This window comes from Emys orbicularis, chromosome 4, assembly GCF_028017835.1.
Source record: "Emys orbicularis isolate rEmyOrb1 chromosome 4, rEmyOrb1.hap1, whole genome shotgun sequence".
In the NCBI taxonomy this organism is placed as follows: Eukaryota; Metazoa; Chordata; order Testudines; family Emydidae; genus Emys; species Emys orbicularis.
This window is the reverse complement of record NC_088686.1, coordinates 157,273,952-157,293,707: the sequence shown is the minus strand read 5'-3', so window position 1 is coordinate 157,293,707 and position 19,756 is coordinate 157,273,952. Positions and strand designations below refer to the sequence as shown.

General features: G+C 51.4%; 1 protein-coding gene and 1 pseudogene across 1 annotated transcript; both read right to left on the bottom strand.

Annotated features, from left to right (window-relative positions):
- LOC135877976 (RING finger protein 112-like) overlaps nucleotides 1-19,756 on the bottom strand; it is a 1,138,053-nt pseudogene that overhangs the window by 780,111 nt on the left and 338,186 nt on the right.
- Nucleotides 16,457-18,309, bottom strand: LOC135877421 (perforin-1-like). Its single transcript, XM_065402851.1, has 2 exons — nucleotides 17,783-18,309; nucleotides 16,457-17,501 (listed from the first exon to the last, which is right to left on the bottom strand). The coding sequence occupies exons 1-2, from the start codon at nucleotides 18,307-18,309 to the stop codon at nucleotides 16,457-16,459; spliced, it is 1,572 nt and encodes a 523-aa protein (XP_065258923.1).

Below are 19,756 nucleotides of genomic sequence, written 5' to 3'. Positions count from 1 at the left end.
CTGCCTCCTCATCAGCATCACTCGGAGGAGGGGACTTGGGGGAAGGGGTGGAGTGGGGGCAGAGCAGGAGCGGGAAGAAGCAGGGTGGGGGCAAAGCAGGGGTGAGGGTTTAGGGGAAGGGGTGGAGTAGGGACGGGAAGGGGCAAGGGCAGGGCCTGGGGTGGGGAGGGTGGGGGGGTTGTCCCAGGCCTTGTACCCCCCTAGGGACGGCCATGAGAGGCATGGCCCTGTAACCTCCTGCTCCTGTTTGATCATTTGTTTTCCCCTGAATTTAGTTGAACCTTGGGCTTTGTTAGTGTTTTCTCCCCCTGGGCTGGTGCCGGAGCCTTCAGTTGTGGGTGGGCTACCACCCTCCCCCCTGCCCGGGACGTTGATAGGTGGGTTTACTTTGTACGATGGAGAAAAAGAGCCAATAGGAAACTGGAAGTAAAAGTTTTTCAGGGTTGCTGGCTCCCAGCCTTTACTTTGCATTTACCAGAAATCACGCAGAGCATAAAGTGGGGGAAAGTTCAACAGCCTTCCCCTCCTAACCCGGGCCCCGACGCACGGCCGGACGGCAGAGGGAAAGCGTGCTTGCTACTAGGGTGGCATCCTAAGGTGGGCCATTCACATCTCTGTGTAACAGGCCAGGTCAGTGAGAACTGCTCAGCCGGACACGCTCTGGAAGTGATGGCCACGGGTATGAGAAAGTCAGATCCCTCAGGGGTGGGTGGGCACCAGGGAGTATGAGCCCAGGCCGGGGCTGGCTTTGAGGCTCTCCAGCCAGGCCAAGAAAGCTCCAGCCCATGCCAGGGGCTCCGTGTGCCTCCATTCCCCCTCCCCCCATGCCAGGGGCTCTGTGTGCCCCCTCCCTCATGCCAGGGGCTCTGTGTGCCCCCTCCCTCATGCCAGGGGCTCTGTGTTTCCCCCCTTCTCACATCTTCTCTCCGTGGGTCAGGGCATTGACATTTTAAATGCCAGAGGAACATGGGAGAAGAGATGACCAGGTCCTTTTGAGATGCTGGTAGGGGTTAATCTGGCCCCAGGGCGGGGCACTGACTGAGTCAGGGGGATGGGGAATGGGCCCTTTCCTCTCTAGAGGTGCCGGCTCCTGTCTTAACCCAACAGCCACACGCCATTCCCCATCCAGGGATGTGTGAGATGCAGCTGCCTCTGGGGTGGAGCGGAGGGGACCTGTCAGGTTGTGGCCATTTCCTTCCCATTTCAAAAGGGGCCTCGCAGTCCACATCAAAGCCCCCAGCCATGCGTGGGGCCAGGACTGGGCCGCAGACGCAGGCAGGATGGTGTGGGCTTCTGGGGCCTGACTCTTACTGGCCACATGAGTCACAGGCTGCAGGTAAGCACAGGCTACACCAGGATGTGGGCAGACGCGCCCCCAGCAGAGAGCCCTCCGCAGCTCCCACCCCTCCCAGTGGAGAGTACGAGAATCGAGACCACAGAGGCCAACACAGCTTTGGGGGCAGAGGGACATCAGAGCGGTCATGCTGAGCCCTGTGCAAAGTGAAACAATTACCATCTGGATTCTTTTATAGATGGGGAAATGGAGGCACAGAGAGGGTGGGCCAAGGTCACAGTCAGGGAGCAGGTGATAGAACCCAGGAGTCCTGCCTCCTCACCCCTCCTTCCCAACCCACCAGCCCCCACTCCCCTCCCAGAGCTGGGATAGAACCCAGGCGTCCTGGCTCCCAGCTCTCCCTGCTCTAACCACTGACCCCACTCCCCTCCCATAGCCCAGGACAGAACCCTAGTGGGTAAAACCTGTGAGGCTTGTGTGACAGACACAGAAGAAGGAAGGACACTGGGAGCCTTTGCAATGGAAACTAGGCCATGGAGACATTTACTGTACCCATTGGCCAAATTCCCTTTCCTGTCCGGCCCCAGAGCTGAGGGGCTGGTTGGAAAGGGACATGGGGCCTTTACCCTCTAGGGGTGCCAGCTTCACTCCATCCCCAGGGCAGGGGCTTGGCAGGCTCAGGTGGGTGAGAATGGGACATGGGGCCTTTCCCCTATAGGGGCCAACAGACCCCGGTCTCCCCCACCACAGCCAGCCCCTGCCCAGGTGTCCCCCACGCAGTCAGCTTCCACCCTGCCCCCCTGCTGCCTGGCTCAGGCAAGTGGATTATGGGATTCGGGGCCTTTCCCATCAAGGGGCCACTTCTCTGATCCAGACCCTCATCTACCACAACCACCTGGGAAACCCAATCGATTCAAGTTTCACAAAGAGGTGAGAACCCGACCCCCAGTCTCTCTTAAGTGTTTTTGGCTTCCCCATTCGCTCTGCAGCAACTCTCCTTGTGCCTAAGCTAAAGACCCCTGTGTGATGGGTTGGATCACAGAAACTCCCTTGGGACTGCCACCTAATGTGCTGAGACTACCTCTGAGCCCGTTTTTCCTGCCAGCTTGGGACTTCAGTACCCTGTCTTGTTGAGCCAGACACGCTAGCCTGCTACAAACACAGACCCAGGTCTGAACCACGGCCCCCAAAGCTGCACGCTTAACTGAAAACAGCTTAAGAAATTCTCCTGTCTCTAGCACCCAGACACCGAGCCCCCAATGGGATCCAAACCCCAAATAAATCCGTTTTACTCTGTATAAAGTTTATACAAGGTAAACTCATAAATTGTCCACCCCCTATAACACTGATAGAGAGATATGCACAGCTGTTTGCTCCCCCAGGAATTAATTACTTACCCTGGGTTAATTAATAAGGAAAAGTGATTTTATTAAATATAAAAAGTAGGATTTAACTGGTTCCAAGTAATAACAGACAGAACAAAGTAAGTTATCAAGCAAAATGAAACAAAACACATAAGTCTAGGCCTAATACATTAAGAAAGTGATTACAAATAAAATCTCACCCTCCAATAAGCTTCTTTCACAGACTAGACTCCTTTCTAGTCTGGGCCCAATCCTTTCCTCTGGTACAGTCCTTCTTCCAGCTCAGGTGGTAGCTAGCGGATTTGTCATGACTGCAGCCCCTTTGTTCTGTTCCACCCCCTTATATGGCTTTGGCACAAGACAGGAATCTTTTGTCTCTCTGGGTCCCCACCCCTCCTTCTAAATGGAAAAGCACCAGGTTTAAGATGGATTTCAGTACCAGGTGACATGGTCACATGTCCTGTGAGACCCCAAGCCTTCATTCTTCCCTGGCCTGATTCACAGGAAGGCTTGCAAGCAAACATAGCCATCCACAGTTAATTGTCCTGGTTGATGGGAGCCATCAAGATTCGAAACCACCATTAATGGCCCACACTTTGCATAATTAAAATAGGACCCCAGAGTCATATTTCATACTTCTAGTTTCAGATACAAGAATGATACATTTATACAAATAGGATGACCACACTCAGTAGATTATAAACTTTGTAATGATACCTTACAAGAGATGTTTTGTATGAAGCATATTCCAGTTACATTATATTCACACTTATTAGCATATTTTCATAAAATCATACAGAGTGCACCATCACACACTCCACCTGAACTTACTGCCAGAGACTTGGACTCTGTCCATGGCAGAGGCAGGACATTTAACATTCTGGTTTTCTGGAGAGGGCTTCTGCTACCCAGTTCTCTTTTCTTCTCCTCCTGGGCATCTTTCTGTGCTTCAATCTCTTTGTCTTTTAAGTCCAGTGCTTCCTGGTGTGCAGCCCTTTGTTTAGCTGCTTCTGTCTTCATGGCAGCCTTTTTCTGGGCAAACTGCACATCAATTTCCATTTGTCTTCCCTTGAGACCATCACTCGATGAGCTGGGATACCACAGAGAACCCCTTCCTGCCAGAACATGTGCCCCTCCAGTCCTGTCTTGCTGAGTTAGACACTCCAGTCAGCTTCAGCACAGACCCAGAGGTTGGGCCACACCCGTCTGCAGTTCACTGAAACTGAGATGCACTCAGCTCAGGGGCTTCTTAGTTAACAGAGACTTTCCCAGCACCCAGTGTTCAGCCTTTCTGGGCAATTTTCAACCTGTGCAATTCTAACTTCTTCTGATCTTCACTTATTTGCTTACTTTTCTGTCCCTATTTCCGTTACCTGAAATAAGCAAACAGAAAATAACAAACCAGTAACCACTTTGTCTGTTCTCCAGCCACCACACTTAAAACTCACTTAAAATCACTACCAGTGTCTCAAAGCAATCAGCTGTGTACAGATACTGCCGACTACGCCACTGTGATGGGTTGGGTCACAGAAACCTCCTTGGGACTACCTCTGAGCCCGTTTTTCCTGCCAGCTTGACACTTCAGTACCCTGTCTTGTTGAGCCAGAAACGCTAGCCTGCTGCAAACACAGACCCAGGTCTGAACCACGGCCCCCAAAGCTGCACGCTTAACAGAAAACAGCTTAAGAAGTGCTCCTGTCTCTAGCACCCAGATACCCAGCCCCCAATGGGATCCAAACCCCAAATAAATCCGTTTTACTCTGTATAAAGTTTATACAGGGTAAACTCATAAATTGTCCGCCCTCTATAACACTGATAGAGAGATATACACAGCTGTTTGCTCCCCCAGGAATTAATTACTTACTCTGGGTTAATTAATAAGGAAAAGTGATTTTATTAAATATAAAAAGTAGGATTTAAGTGGTTCCAAGTAATAACAGACAGAACAAAGTAAGTTATCAAGTAAAATGAAACAAAACACGCAAGTCTAAGCCTAATACATTAAGAAACTGAATACAGATAAAATCTCACCCTCAGAGATGTTCCAATAAGCTTCTTTCACAGACTAGACTCCTTTCTAGTCTGGGCCCAATCCTTTCCTCTGGTACAGTCCTTCTTCCAGCTCAAGTGGTAGCTAGGGGATTTCTCATGGCTGCAGCCCCTTTGTTCTGTTCCACCCCCTTATATAGCTTTGAACAAGGCAGGAATCTTCTGTCTCTCTGGGTCCCCACCCCTCCTTCTAAATGGAAAAGCACCAGGTTTAAGATGGATTTCAGAACCAGGTGACATGGTCACAGGTCCTGTGAGACCCGAAGCCTTCATTCTTCCCTGGCCTGATTCACAGGAAGGCTTGCAAGTAAACAGAGCCATGCACAGTTAATTGTCCTAGTTGATGGGCGCCATCAAGATTCGAAACCACCATTAATGGCCCACACTTTGCATAATTACAATAGAACCTCAGAGTTATATTTCATACTTCTAGTTTCAGATACAAGAATGATACATTCATGCAAATAGGATGAACACACTGTAGATTATAAGCCAGGGGTTGGCAACGTTTGGCACGCGGCTCGCCAGGGTAAGCACCCTGGCGGGCCAGGCCAGTTTTATTTACCTGCTGACGCGGCAGGTTCTGCCGATCGCGGCCCCCACTGGCCACGGTTCGCCGTCCCAGGCCAATGGGGGTGGCGGGAAGCGGCGCGGGCGAGGGATGTGCTGGCCACGGCTTCTCGCCGCCCCCATTGGCCCGGGATGGCGAACCGCAGCCAGTGGGGGCCGCGATCGGCTGAACCTGCCGCGTCAGCAGGTAAATAAACTGGCCCGGCCCGCCAGGGTGCTTACCCTGGCGAGCCGCGTGCCAAACGTTGCCGACCCCTGTTATAAGCTTTGTAATGATGCCTTACAAGAAACCTCTTGTATGAAGCATATTCCAGTTACATTACATTCACACTTATTAGCATATTTTCATAAAATCATGAGGAGTGCAACGTCACACCGTGCAGTGCTGAAAAATCCTGTGGGGTTTGCTTATGAAGTGGGTTACTACCAGTACAATTGTAATGTAAAAGTGGGGAAAGGGACGTGCTGAACTTGGGGCATATGAGGGTGTTAGCTTGGAAGTGCTGCTCAGCCCAACCTACTGAGTTGAGGGACATATAAGGGGTCAACCTGTGAGTGCTGATTAACCCAGTCCTCATAGACATGCTCTGTTAATGTGTGTGTGAGAGTGTGTTCAGACTGGGTTTCTGTCTCCGTGAGAGAGATATCAGGGCAGTTCTGCACAAGGTACAGGTTTGTCAATCCTTATCGGACCCTGCTGGGCATATGGGGAGAAGACAGGGCTTTACTGGGCGATAGCCAGGTAGGAATGCAGGGAAGTTTTTCATGCTATCTAACCTAAATCTCTCTGGCTGCAGATTAAACCGGTTGCTTCTTGCCCTGGTTTCTGTGGCCAATGAGACCAATTGATCCCCGTCCTCTTTATCCCAGCCGTGACCATATTTAAAGACTGTTCCCAAGTCCCCCCTTCTTTTCTCAAGACTAAACATGGCCAGATTTTTAACCTTTCCTCACAGGTCAGGTTTTCTAAACCTTTTTCATTTTTGTTACTCTCCTCTGGACTCTCTCAAGTATGTCCACATCTTCTCTAAAGTGCGGCTCCCAGACCTGAGCACAGTTCTCCAGCGAAGGCCATACCAGTTCTAAGTAGACCAGGACAATTACCTCCCACCTCTTACGTACGACACTCCTGTTTGTGCACACCAGAAAATTCACTCTTTTCTCACCCGCATCGCACTCTTGACTCATATTCAATTTGCGATTCACTGTAGCCTCCAGGTCCTTCCTGATACTAAATCCTCCTCAAACTGAATGATTGAAGTGATGTGAAAAACTGATTTTCATGCGGTTGGCTGCCTGTGCCAAAAACTCAGGGGGGAGAATTTTGTTTTCGGTGAACCTGAAAAGAAAGAAAAACCAGTTGTTTGGCAAAGTGAAAACACAGGAAAAAAATCATGTTGGGTCAAATGAAATGCTTAGAGGTGGAGGGATTTTAAAAATAAAATAGAAGATTTTGACTGGAATTGAAGTATCAACATGTTTCAAGATTTTGGACCATTTTAGGGACGGGACGAAAAGAATTTATAGAAATTGAAACAAATTTGTAAAATTTCTCTGTCTCTGCATTTAAAATAAAAAATTTGAAAACTTTTGCCCAGTTCAGGCTGGGAATCTGAGCTCCCCAGCCCTGGCCCATGTAGGGTCTATCCCAGCTCTGGGAGAGGAGTGGGGCCAAGTGGGTTAGAGTGGGGAGGAGGGGCTGGAGCCAGGACTCCTGAGTTTTATGGCTGGCTTTGGGAGGGGATAATCATAAAGCCTCTCTAGATGCCAACACTGAGTCAGACTACTACACATACTGAAGGAACTGATGTTAAAGGAGCAGCTCCCGGGGACTGTAGATGCATGGAGAAGCATCGCCACCTATTGGTGCATATTAAAACTTTTATTAAAGCTAATGTTTAAAATCAAATGTACACAAGTTAAGGAAGAAGGTACTGTACATCTGGGGTCAGGCTTGAGTTATGAGAGATTACATGTATTGGTTACAAGGTTCACAAGGTACATACATAGTACATAATCAGTATAGACCCAGATTGGGGAGCATACTACAGCAGGCCTAACAGAACATAACATAAGAATATAAGAAAGGCCGTACTGGGTCAGACCAAAGGTCCATCTAGCCCAGTATCTGTCTACCGACAGTGGCCAATGCCAGGTGCCCCAGAGGGAGTGAACCTAACAGGCAATGATCAAGTGATCTCTCTCCTGCCATCCATCTCCATCCTCTGACGAACAGAGGCTAGGGACACCATTCTTACCCATCCTGGCTAATAGCCATTTATGGACTTAGCCACCATGAATTTATCCAGTCCCCTTTTAAACATTGTTATAGTCCTAGCCTTCACAACCTCCTCAGGTAAGGAGTTCCACAAGTTGACTGTGCGCTGCGTGAAGAAGAACTTCCTTTTATTTGTTTTAAACCTGCTGCCTATTAATTTCATTTGGTGACCCCTAGTTCTTGTATTATGGGAATAAGTAAATAACTTTTCCTTATCCACTTTCTCAACATCACTCATGATTTTATATACCTCTATCATGTCCCCCCTTAGTCTTCTCTTTTCCAAACTGAAGAGTCCTAGCCTCTTTAATCTTTCCTCATATGGGACCCTCTCTAAACCCTTAATCATTTTAGTTGCTCTTTTCTGAACCTTTTCTAGTGCTAGAATATCTTTTTTGAGGTGAGGAGACCACATCTGTACACAGTATTCGAGATGTGGGCGTACCATCGATTTATATAAGGGCAATAATATATTCTCAGTCTTATTCTCTATCCCCTTTTTAATTATTCCTAAATCCTGTTTGCTTTTTTGACCGCCTCTGCACACTGCGTGGACATCTTTAGAGAACTATCCATGATGACGCCAAGATCTTTTTCCTGACTCGTTGTAGCTAAATTAGCCCCCATCATGTTGTATGTATAGTTGGGGTTATTTTTTCCAATGTGCATTACTTTACATTTATCCACATTAAATTTCATTTGCCATTTTGCTGCCCAATCACTTAGTTTTGTGAGATCTTTTTGAAGTTCTTCACAATCTGCTTTGGTCTTAACTATCTTGAGTAGTTTAGTATCATCTGCAAACTTTGCCACCTCACTGTTTACCCCTTTCTCCAGATCATTTATGAATAAATTGAATAGGATTGGTCCTAGGACTGACCCTTGGGGAACACCACTAGTTACCCCTCTCCATTCTGAGAATTTACCATTAATTCCTACCCTTTGTTCCCTGTCCTTTAACCAGTTCTCAATCCATGAAAGGACCTTCCCTTTTATCCCATGACAGCTTAATTTACGTAAGAGCCTTTGGTGAGGGACCTTGTCAAAGGCTTTCTGGAAATCTAAGTACACTATGTCCACCGGATCCCCCTTGTCCACATGTTTGTTGACCCCTTCAAAGAACTCTAATAGATTAGTAAGACACGATTTCCCTTTACAGAAACCATGTTGACTATTGCTCAAGAGTTTATGTTTTTCTATGTGTCTGACAATTTTGTTCTTTACTATTGTTTCAACTAATTTGCCCGGTACCGACGTTAGACTTACCGGTCTGTAATTGCCGGGATCACCCCTAGAGCCCTTTTTAAATATTGGCATTACATTAGCTAACTTCCAGTCATTGGGTACCGAAGCCAATTTAAAGGACAGGTTACAAACCTTAGTTAATAGTTCCGCAACTTCACATTTGAGTTTTTTCAGAACTCTTGGGTGAATGCCATCTGGTCCCGGTGACTTGTTAATGTTGAGTTTATCAATTAATTCCAAAACCTCCTCTAGTGACACTTCAATCTGTGACAGTTCCTCAGATTTGTCACCTACAAAAGCCAGCTCAGGTTTGGGAATCTCCCTAACATCCTCAGCCGTGAAGACTGAAGCAAAGAATCCATTTAGTTTCTCCGCAATGACTTTATCATCTTTAAGCGCTCCTTTTGTATTTTCATCGTCAAGGGGCCCCACTGGTTGTTTAGCAGGCTTCCTGCTTCTGATGTACTTAAAAAACATTTTGTTATTACCTTTGGAGTTTTTGGCTAGCCGTTCTTCAAACTCCTCTTTGGCTTTTCTTATTACTCTCTTGCACTTAAGTTGGCAGTGTTTGTGCTCCTTTCTATTTGCCTCACTAGGATTTGACTTCCACTTTTTAAAGGAAGTCTTTTTATCTCTCACTGCTTCTTTTACATAGTTGTTAAGCCACGGTGGCTCTTTTTTAGTTCTTTTACTGTTTTTCTTAATTTGGGGTATACATTGAAGTTGAGCCTCTATTATGGTGTCTTTAAAAAGGGCCCACGCAACTTGCAGGGATTTCACTTTAGTCACTGTACCTTTTAACTTTTGTCTAACTAACCCCCTCATTTTTGTATAGTTCCCCCTTTTGAAATTAAAGGCCACAGTGTTGGGCAGTTGAGGTGTTCTTCCCACCACAGGGATGTTGAATGCTATTGTATTATGGTCACTATTTCCAAGCGGTCCCGCTATAGTTACCTCTTGGACCAGCTCCTGCGCTCCACTCAGGATTAAATCTAGAGTCGCCTCTCCCCTTGTGGGTTCCCGTACTAGCTGCTCCATGAAGCAGTCATTTAAAGTATCGAGAAATTTTATCTCTGCATTTCATCCTGAAGTGAAATGTTCCCAGTCAATATGGGGATAATTGAAATCCCCCACTATTATTGGGTTCTTAATTTTGATAGCCTCTCTAATTTCCCTTAGCATTTCATCATCACTATTACTGTCCTGGTCAGGTGGTCGATAATAGATCCCTAATGTTATATTTTTACTAGAGCATGAAATTTCTATCCATAGAGACTCTATGGAACCTGTGGATTCGCTTAAGATTTTTACTTCATTTGAATCTACACTTTCTTTAACAGGAGACACATTCAAGTTACTTCAGTGATGAATGACCCTGAAGTACTCACCCAGCACTGAGATGCAGCCACCTCTGGGGAGAGGCAACTGGGGAACAGCCACAAGGTGATGTCACACCAAGAGGGCTTGCCCAGTGCTGAGATGCAGCCACCTCTGGGGCAGAGCACTTGGGGAACAATCTTTGCACACAGGGAGCCACATGCGCCGATCACACAAGAATCAAACCTTTTGCAACACGGGACATTTTTAATAGTGCTTCATTTATCATTTGTTTTTACAAAATACAAGTCAGGCCAGGTTTCATTCAATCACCAAAGCAACTGGAAAAGTCACTCCACATTGCCGCGTAGAGGTTAAGAATTAGAACTCCTGGGTTCTAGCCTCGGATACAGGAGGGGGGGCTGATGAGATAGAGCAGGGAGGGCTTTGAGCTAGGACTCTTGGGTTTTATTCCCAGCTTCAGGAGGGGAGTGGAGTTGTTTGGAGCGGGGGGGCTGGGACTGATGAATCCTGGGTTCTATCCCTGGCTCTGGGAGGTTCAGTTGGGTTTAGAGGGTAGAGAAGGGAGCTGACCCAGTCCCTTACTCCCTTGGCAGTTGACAGCGGTGTGGTGTTGGACAAAGAACAGGAGCAGATGCTGGAAAGCGGTGAGACGGAGGTGTTTGTCTCTAATGTGAGTGCCGGGGGGAACGATGGGGGGCAGGGTATGTCCAGGAATTAAAGATTAATCTTTCATTAAAGATTCTGTCATGTGATGAAACCTCCAGGAATGCGGCCAACCAGAATCAGGAACCCTACCTGGTGGAGTCCAGGAGACGGTACAGGTGGCTGCCCTGATGGTGAAACTTGCTCCCATCTGTCCACCCGGCCTCTTCATCGCCTCTCCAAAGTTCTCTCCAAAGGGGGCAGTGGCCAAAATAGCCCCCGCTCCTGATTTTGTCCACCAATCCGGCCTCAGTTCCAACCCCCCAGGTTTGATCTGTTCATTCCCCGTTCCATTCTCCTTCTGAATCATGCATATCCGAGCCAGGAGGTGCCACCAGGACAATCGGAAGGAGACTAGGCCTGGCTCGCTCAGCCGCGGCTGCCCTCACGGACGCTAGGCAAAAAGCAGGGATCAGGACACGTGCCGAGGTTCCATGGGTGAAAAGCTTAATATCTGCCATAGCGATTTACGGCTAAACCCTGCCGCGGCTGCAGCTGATGGAGGAACAATGGGGGTGTCTGCTGGCAGGCAGCTGGTCCCAGCGCCTGGCCCACTTTGGATCCAGCAAAATTCTATTCCAGCATTATCTGATAGGGACACCCACCAGTAAGATAACGTTTGATCCCCGTAGCTGGCTCACAGGAGCACTGGTCAACCCAGTGGTGACGGAACCTCTGAAGGGAGCTCTGAGCCCCTTGCATTAGACTGGGATTCTGTCTCTGTAAGAGAGATCAAGGCAGAGCTGTGCGAGAGGCCGGTTCATAAATCCTCATTGGACCTTGCTGGGTGTACGGGGAGAAGACAGGGCCCTACAAGGCGACAGCCGGGTAGAAATGCAGGGGAGGGGCCTTTTCTGTGCTGATCAAAGCTTTTCCTGCTCTCTTCTAACCTAAATCTCCCGTCCTGCCGATTAACCCCGTTACTTCTCGTCCGACCTGAACAGTTGATCCCCGTCCTCTTTATACCGGCCCTGAACATATTTAAAGACTGTTTTCGAGTCCCCCTTCTTTTCTCAAGACTAAACATGCCCAGATTTTTAACCTTCCCTCACAGGTCAGGTTTTCTAAATCTTTTCTCATTTTTGTTGCTCTCCTCTGCACTTTTCCTAGTGTGTCCACATTTTTCCTAAAGGCTTTTTTGCAACTGCATCACAGTCTTCACTCATTCAATTTATGATCCACTGTAGCCCCTGGTCCTTCCCTACGCCAAATCCTCCTCAAACTGAATGACTTGGAGTGATGCCAAAAACTCAGGGGGCGGGGAGATTTTAGTTTGGCTTAATATGAAAAAAATTCAATTTTTTGGCAAAGTGAAAGCACATAAAAATATCATGTTCGGTCAAATAAAATGCTTTGACGGTTTTTAAAAATAAAATGGGAGATTGTGATTGGAATTGGAATATCAAAACGTTTCAAATTTTTTGATCATTTTGGGGGAGTGAGAAACAATTTTCTGAAGTTGACGCAAATTCCCTAAATTTCTTCTGTCAACATGAATCTGTATTTTTTAATAAACATGTTTGCCCAGTTCTAGCTGGGACTTCAAGGTCACCAGCTTCAGCCCCCTCCTGGGTTCCATCCCTGGCTTAGGGGGGGGAGTGGGGTCTGGTAGTCAGAGTGGTGGGCTGGGAGCCAGGACTCCTGGGTTCTCTCCCCGGCTCTGGGAGGGGATAATCATAAAGCCTCTCTACACTCCTATACTGAGTCAGATTACTGCACATACAGAAGGAACTGACAAGAAATGAGCCGCTCATGGGGACTGGAGATGCATGGAGAAGCACTGCCCCCTACTGGTGGATACTGTACTACAACAGGCCTAACAGGAGACACATTCAGGTTACTTCAGTGACCAACGACCCCAAAGTGCTCACCCAGCACTGAGATGAAGCCACCTCTGGGGAGGGGCAGCTGGGGAACAGGTGCAGGGTGACGTCACACCAGGAGGGCCATGTTTCATTCAATCGCCAAGGCAACTGGGAAATGTCACTCCACATTGCAGCTTAGAGGTTAAGGACAAAATAAAGAGCTCGGCGTAGAACCCAGGAGTCCTGGCTCCCAGCCCCCCCCACTCTAACCCACCAGCCTCCATTGCCCCCCCAGAGCTAGGGAGAGAACCCAGGAGTCCTGACCCCCTTCTGGGTTAATGGGGAGAGCCAAAAACTGGCTCATCCTCCCGTGGGTCAGACGCAGCTTGGCTCAGGAGTTGAGAGACAAGGAGGTCAGCGACCCCTCCCTGGCTTGTTGTGGGGGGTTGGGCCAGCTGATACCCCACAAACACAAAGAGCAGGGGGTGCTGTGGGTGAGGGAAGAGAGGAGCAGCAAAGGCCTGGGGGTGAGGGCCCCCACTGGCACAACACAGGCAGTGTGAAGGTGGTGCTAAGGCTGGGAGCTGATGGGGAGAGTGATGGAGGGGAGGGGCCAAGGAGAGCAGCAGAGCAGGGGCTGATGGGAATGGGGGGAAGCAGGGGCCAGGGGGTGCAGATCAAAGGTGCCAGGCACTAATAAGGAGACACCCATCCCTGCCCAATCTGCTGCCTCCTTTTCCTAGCTGCCCCTCCCCAGAGGTGGCTGCATCTCAGTGCTGGGTGAGCTCTTCAGGGTCTTTCATCGCTGAAGTAACCTGAATGTGTCTCCTGTTAGGCCTGCTGTAGTACAGTATCCACCAGTAGGTGGCGATGCTTCTCCAGTCCCCGGAGAAAAGCTGTAACCTTGGGAGTGTAATACAAGCCTGGAGTGGCCAGTATTAATTTCTGGAATCCTTGCGGGCCCCACCTTCTGCACTTGACGTGCCAGAGTGGGGAATCAGCCTTGACAGGTCTTCTGGGAGACAGGATCTGTAGGAACCCCAGCTGCTCTGGCCCATCTCGACCCACTTGTCCCCCACCCGCCCCTGATGGTTCCTTATGAAAACTCAAGGTAAAGTCCCCCCCCAACCTGGGGCTGTATCAGAAGCACCCCCTTGACGGGAAAGGCCCCGAATCCCATAGCCAATCTGCCCAAGCCAGCCAGAAGGGGTCCGGGGTAGGAGGTGACTGTGTTGGAGATGCCTGGGCAGTTGGTAGCTGTGGTGGGGAAGGGTGGAGTTTGGTGCCCCCTAGAGGGGAAAGGCCCCATGGCCTGTTCCCCACCCATCTGAGCCAGTCAGTCCCCTGCCCTAGGGCTGGAGTGGAGCCGGCAACCCCTAAGGGGGAATGGCTCTGTGTCCCATTCCCAACGAGCCCCCTGGCTCTGGGGCCGGCTGGGAATGGGGGTAACGCTACTGGTACAATAAAGGTCTCCATGGACTATTTTCCATTGCAAAGGCTCCCAGTGTTCTTCCTTCTTCTGTGTCTGCTGTACAAGGCCCCACAGATTTAACCCACTAGAGTTCCCTCCTCGGCTCTGGGTGGGGAGTGGGGTATACTGTGTTAGAGGAGGGTGGGGCAGGGAGCCAGGACTCCTGGGATCTATCCCTGGTTCTGGGAAGGGAGTGGAGGCTAGTGGGTTAGAGCAGAGCATCATGGGGCTGGAAGCCAGGACTCCTGGGATCTATTCCCAGCTCCCTGACCTCGGCCTACCCCCGCCCTCTCCCTGTCTCAATTTCCCCAACTGTTAAACAATCCAGCTGATGTTTGTTTCTCTTTGCACAGGGCTCAGCCTGCTCTGTTGACCTCTGTGGTCTTGATCCTCCTACTCTCCACTGGGAGGGGTGGGAGCTGCGGAGGGCTGTCTGCTGTGGGGCGCTTCTGGCCACATCCCGGTGCCGCCTCTTCTCATGCGCTTACTGGCAGCCCGCGAGTCATGTGGCTACAAAGAGTCAAGCCCCAGGAGCCCACAGCATCCTGCCTGCGTCTGCAGCCCAGCCCCAGCCCCTGCACGACCTGCGCCCGGGGCTTTGATGTGGACTGCGAAGTTCCCTTTGAAATGGGAAGGAAATGGCCACACCCTGACAGGTCCCCTCCGCTCCACCCCAGAGGCAGCTGCATCTCACACACCCCTTGGGTGGGGAATGGCGTGTGGCTGTTGGGTTAAGATAGGTGCCAACGGCCTCTAGAGGGGAAAGGCCCCATTCCCCACTCCCATGAGTCAGTCCTGGGGCTGGGTTGGAGTCAGCACGCCCGAGAGGGGCAAGGCCCCATGTCCCATTCTCCATCCCCCTCCAAGCCAGCCAATCCCCTGCCGGATTTATCCCTTCCAGCATCTCAGAAGGGCCCAGTTATCTCTGCCCAGTGTCCGTATGGCATTTAAATTGTCAACGCCCTGAACCCTCAATGTCAACTGTTTGCCAGGGGATGCTGTGAAGGCCAAGGCTATAACAGGGTTCAAAAAAGAACTAGATAAGTTCATGGAGGATAGGTCCATCAATGGCTATTAGCCAGGATGGGCAGGAATGGTGTCCCTAGCCTCTGTTTGCCAGAACTGGGAATGGGTGACAGGGGATGGATCACTTGATGATTCCCTGTTCTGTTCATTCCCTGTGGGGCAGCTGGCATTGGCCACTGTCAGAAGAGAGGATACTGGGCTAGATGGACCTTTGGTCTGACCCAGTATGGCCATTCTTATGTTCTTAACCCTGAGGTCTGTGATAGGACAAAAGGACATGAGAAGAGGGGGCATGGGAGGGATTGTGGGGCACAGAGCTCCTGGCATGAAGGAAGAGAGTGAAGGGGAGGGGGGCAAACAGAACCTCTAATATGCGAGGCAAACAGAGCCCCTGGTATGGGGGAGGGGGAATGGGGAGCACAGAACCCCTGGCATGGGGGAGGGAAAAGGGGCTGCAGGAAGTGGGGTACACAGGGCACTGATGGGGGTACAATGAGTTGACCCGACAGCAGCACAGGGGGTGCAATCCCTAGTTTAATGGTTTACAAGGACGAAGTCTGGTCGGGAGAATCGCAGGCACCAGGGTGGCACCAGAGCTGCAGTGAGCAGGGGCCCCGGAGAGCAGGGGAGGGTGTTCCCGAGAGGAGGCACTGGCGGAACTGGGCTTGCTTTTTTCAAAAGTTGCTTTAATTCTTATAGAGTTGGGGGGGGGGGCGGCAAGCTATTTTCTGGGGGGAGGGCTTTTTTGTACTAGGGGTCTTCAACACATTCTTCCAGTTGAAAAAGGGGTAGTGGAGCGGATTCGGTGATCGACCGGTGCCAATGAAGACGCCCGTCATTAGAATTTGAGAATCCTCCAGTGCCCACTCCCGTTCAATGAAGAAAAAATCCCCAAATTTGGGAACTTTCTGGCCTGCCCGTTCCATACATACGATGTGCCAATTCCTTGTCCTGCTCCGTGATGTACTTCAACACAGGCATGTGCCATAGGGAGGCAACAGAGCCCATGGTGACTGGTGAGCACGAGGAGAACTTTTTAAATAAAAACAAAAGATGCCAGAGTACACACAAATTTATTAGTTTCATGGTTTCAATGTGCAACTTCCAGTTGGAAGCAGCAAAACTAGAACTACTGAAAACAACAAAGGGATTTGTCTAAACACACCCCTGCACTCTCTCTGAGATGGGCTGGGTGAGTTTGGAAAGGCATAGCCGCGTTATTCGCTTGAGAGACTTGGCAACGCTCGGGAAAGGGAGTGGGGGCTAGTGGGTAGAGCAGGGGGCTGGGAGCCAGGACTGGGATTTAGCCCCTTAGCCACTCACAGGCACGTACTCATGGCAGTTGTTGCCCCCCAGGTTGGGCCCGCACTCCAGTGTGTAGGAATACTCCAAGTGGCCGTGGTCAAGGAGGCAGATGAATGTGTCGCTCCTGCCGACCTCGAGGTTGGTGTCGCAGCGGCCCAGGCACTCGTCCTCCCATGGGTTGCTGTCCCACACCTCTAATTCCAGTTTGGACAGCTCCCTCAGCATCGTCGGCAGCGTCACTGGCCCAAAGTTCAGGTCTTTGTACCAGACGGGGTTGTTATTGTCTACAATGTAGTCCGTCTGCAGCTCCCGGCCTTGGAAGAAGACCTTGACATAGGCATCGGTGGCGGTCAAGTAGTCTCCCCACAGGTCTGCGCCCTTCAGCACATGGACCTTCAGCCGGGCCATGCCCCGCTCAAGTGAACAGCACATGGAGTTGGTGAAGGGGTTGCCGGAGCAGTAGCATTTGCAGGGATCCAAGGAGTCAGCCTGGCCCCCTTGTGGGCAGCTACGAGGGCAACTCTTCCTGTGCCCCCGCTCAGCCACGTACTTCTTCACTGCCTGCTTCAGCGCCTCCCGCCTGGGGTCGCCCGCTCTCACCAAGGTGTGGATGGGCATCACAGAGTAGGAGACCAGGTCGGGGCTGGCTTTGAGGCTCTCCATCCAGGTCGAGAAGGAATTGGCGTTTTGCTTGGCGGAGAAGAGCAGATTGGAGTCGCTGTTGCCACCCGTCACCTGGATGCGCTTCTCCACGTAGGGCTCCTGGGAGCTCCCCCTGCCCTCGCTGCTCTGTCTCAAGCCCAGGTCTTGCAAGAACTGTGAGCGCAGGCGATCCTTGATTTCGGTGGCTGTCTGCCTGTCCAGCACTGCCCGGCAGGTCTCAATGGCCATCAGCTGCCGCACGCGGCCCCCCAGGTCCGCCTGCCTTATGTAGTGGGTACCGTACGTGGCCAGGAAGGGCCGGTATGTGGCTGATTCGTACCTGGGTGGGAGGCTTCTCAGTGCCCGGGTGAACTGGGGCATCAGGGGGGGGTCATGAGTGAACCTCACCCTGCCAGAGGGGAAAGAGAGAGGAGTTATGAGCCAACCAGAGAGACTCCTGGCACCTTCTCCCTGAGCAAACTGGCCCCACTTCCCCAGAGCTCACTCCGTGGCTTCCCTGGCAGGTGGGGGCGCAGTAGGAGGCGCTCTCCTCTTGCAGTCAGTGCTACCCCATAACCCCACTGCAGCAGTAGGGGGTGCTGGGCTGCAGAGAGCAGTGTGGCAGGGGCTGTAGAAGGCAATGTGCTGCAGGGAGCAGGGCGGGGCAGGGGCCTAGCCTGGGATTCTCACCTGTAAAATACACAGGGCATGTCTTGGTACACGAACATGTACTTGTCGTCCTTCTCCTTCTGGTAAGCGTAGCTGGTGAGCTGGGATTGGGACCCCCTCAAGGCCGGGCCATGGGGCTCCTCTTGCAGCTCCAGCTCTGACATCCAGTCATTGTCCACATCCCACGCCAGTGCCCGGCCCACAGCCGCGGCTGACTCTTTCACTGAGCTGCTGAGGTCCTGGGTGCACGACATTTGGACCTTCCAGTCCACCATGGCCAGTGGTACCCTGTGCAGCTGCGCCCGCTGCAGCCGGTTCTTGCACAGGGTGCAGGTGCCATTTGGGTGGCGCCACAGGCTGGTGTCCACCAGATTGGCCCCCGTCCGCTTCAGAGTGGTCACGTCGATGCCCTCCCCCACCAAGCTGTGCGCGGGCACGAAGGTCGTGGTCTCACCACATTCCTCAGCTGTGCCGGTGTAGCAGTCGGGGGAGACTCCAGGGAGAAGGAAGAGGAGGAGCAGAGGGATGAAGGCCCCGGATCTCACCATGGCTGGTGCGATGATGCCCCTCACCTAGGAGCAGCTTTCGGTCTATCAGCCTCCCTAGAGGGAGAGAAACAGAGAGAGGCTTCATTAATGACAATCTAGTGGCAGGCAGTTCCACAGACACAACACATCCTAGCAGCATCCCAGAAGCCTGCAAGCTGCTATGACCCTCCCTGGATCTGAGAGCAGAGCTCTCCAACAACCTATGCTATAGCCTGCCTACCCCATTGCCCGCCGATTCTGAAGGAGAGTTGCTGCTGGATGTGAGCAGTACTGGAAGTTCTGATTCTGTCCACTAGGGGGCAGTTGGTTTAGTTGTGTGTAGTTGGGACATGAGACACATGGGTGAATAGTTCTCATTCCATATAATAGATCGCTGTGCAGATATGCACCTGTGCACACCCCCTCTCCCCATCTCAGCCCCAAGATGAATCTCCCCTCATTGTGCCGGGAACTGAATCCCCCATGTGAGCTGCAGGCAGTAGGGTGACCTTCCTGAAATACTCACAGCCCCATTCCCTGTAGCAGGAAGAGAGAGAGAGAGAAGAGTGTGGGCCCACATGAGGGTCCTCAATTCCCTTCATGTTTTACCTCCTAAATCGTTGTATGTGCCAGGCTTCTTTGCCTGGCACTGAGATGCAGCCAGTTCTGGGGTGGTGCAGCTGGAGAACAGCCAGACAATTATGTTGCTCAGGGACAGCTCATCCATTGCGAGTTGCAGCCACCTCTGGGGCAGGGCAGCGGGGTAACAGCCACTCAGAGAGCTCTGGGGAGCACTGGCATGGGTATTGGGGTACGGTGATGTCCCCACACCTACACAGACGCCTGCTCCCCAGCACGTCCCCCCAGGCTCCCCTGCCCCTGGGTTACCTGTCTGCAGCAAAGCACAGGGCTCCCGTGTGGGGATCACGGCAGCTGGGCTGGAGCGGCAGCGTTTCCAGGGGCTGCCCTGATGCAGATGTCAGCTGGATCAGAGTGCAGGGAGTTGAGCTCTCCAGAGCTCTCTGGGTTCGTCAATTGGGAGGCTGGGCAGGCAGAAAGAGGGACTCCTGCCTACAGCAAAATCCGCCCCTCCCGAACAAATCCAGCAGGATCAGGGGGAGAAGGGAGAGCAAGGGGGGTCTGGCTGGGGGGAAGGGCCAGATCCTGACATCAGTGATCCAATTGTAAATCTGGAGTGGGGTCTGGCAGGCTAGAGAGGGGAGCCAGGACTCCTGGATTCTGTCCCTGGCTCAGGGAGGGGAGTGGGGTCTAGTGTTTAGAGCAGGGGGGCTGGGAGCCAGGACTCCTGGGTTCTCTCCCCAGCCCTGGGAGGGGAGTGGGGTCTGAGTCTGGACTTCTGGGTCCTTTCCCTGGCTCTGGGAGTGGAGCAGGATGGTTAGAGCAGGGGGTGGTGGTGGGAGCTGGGAGCCTGGACTCCTGGGTTCTTTCCTTTGCTCTGGAAGTGGAA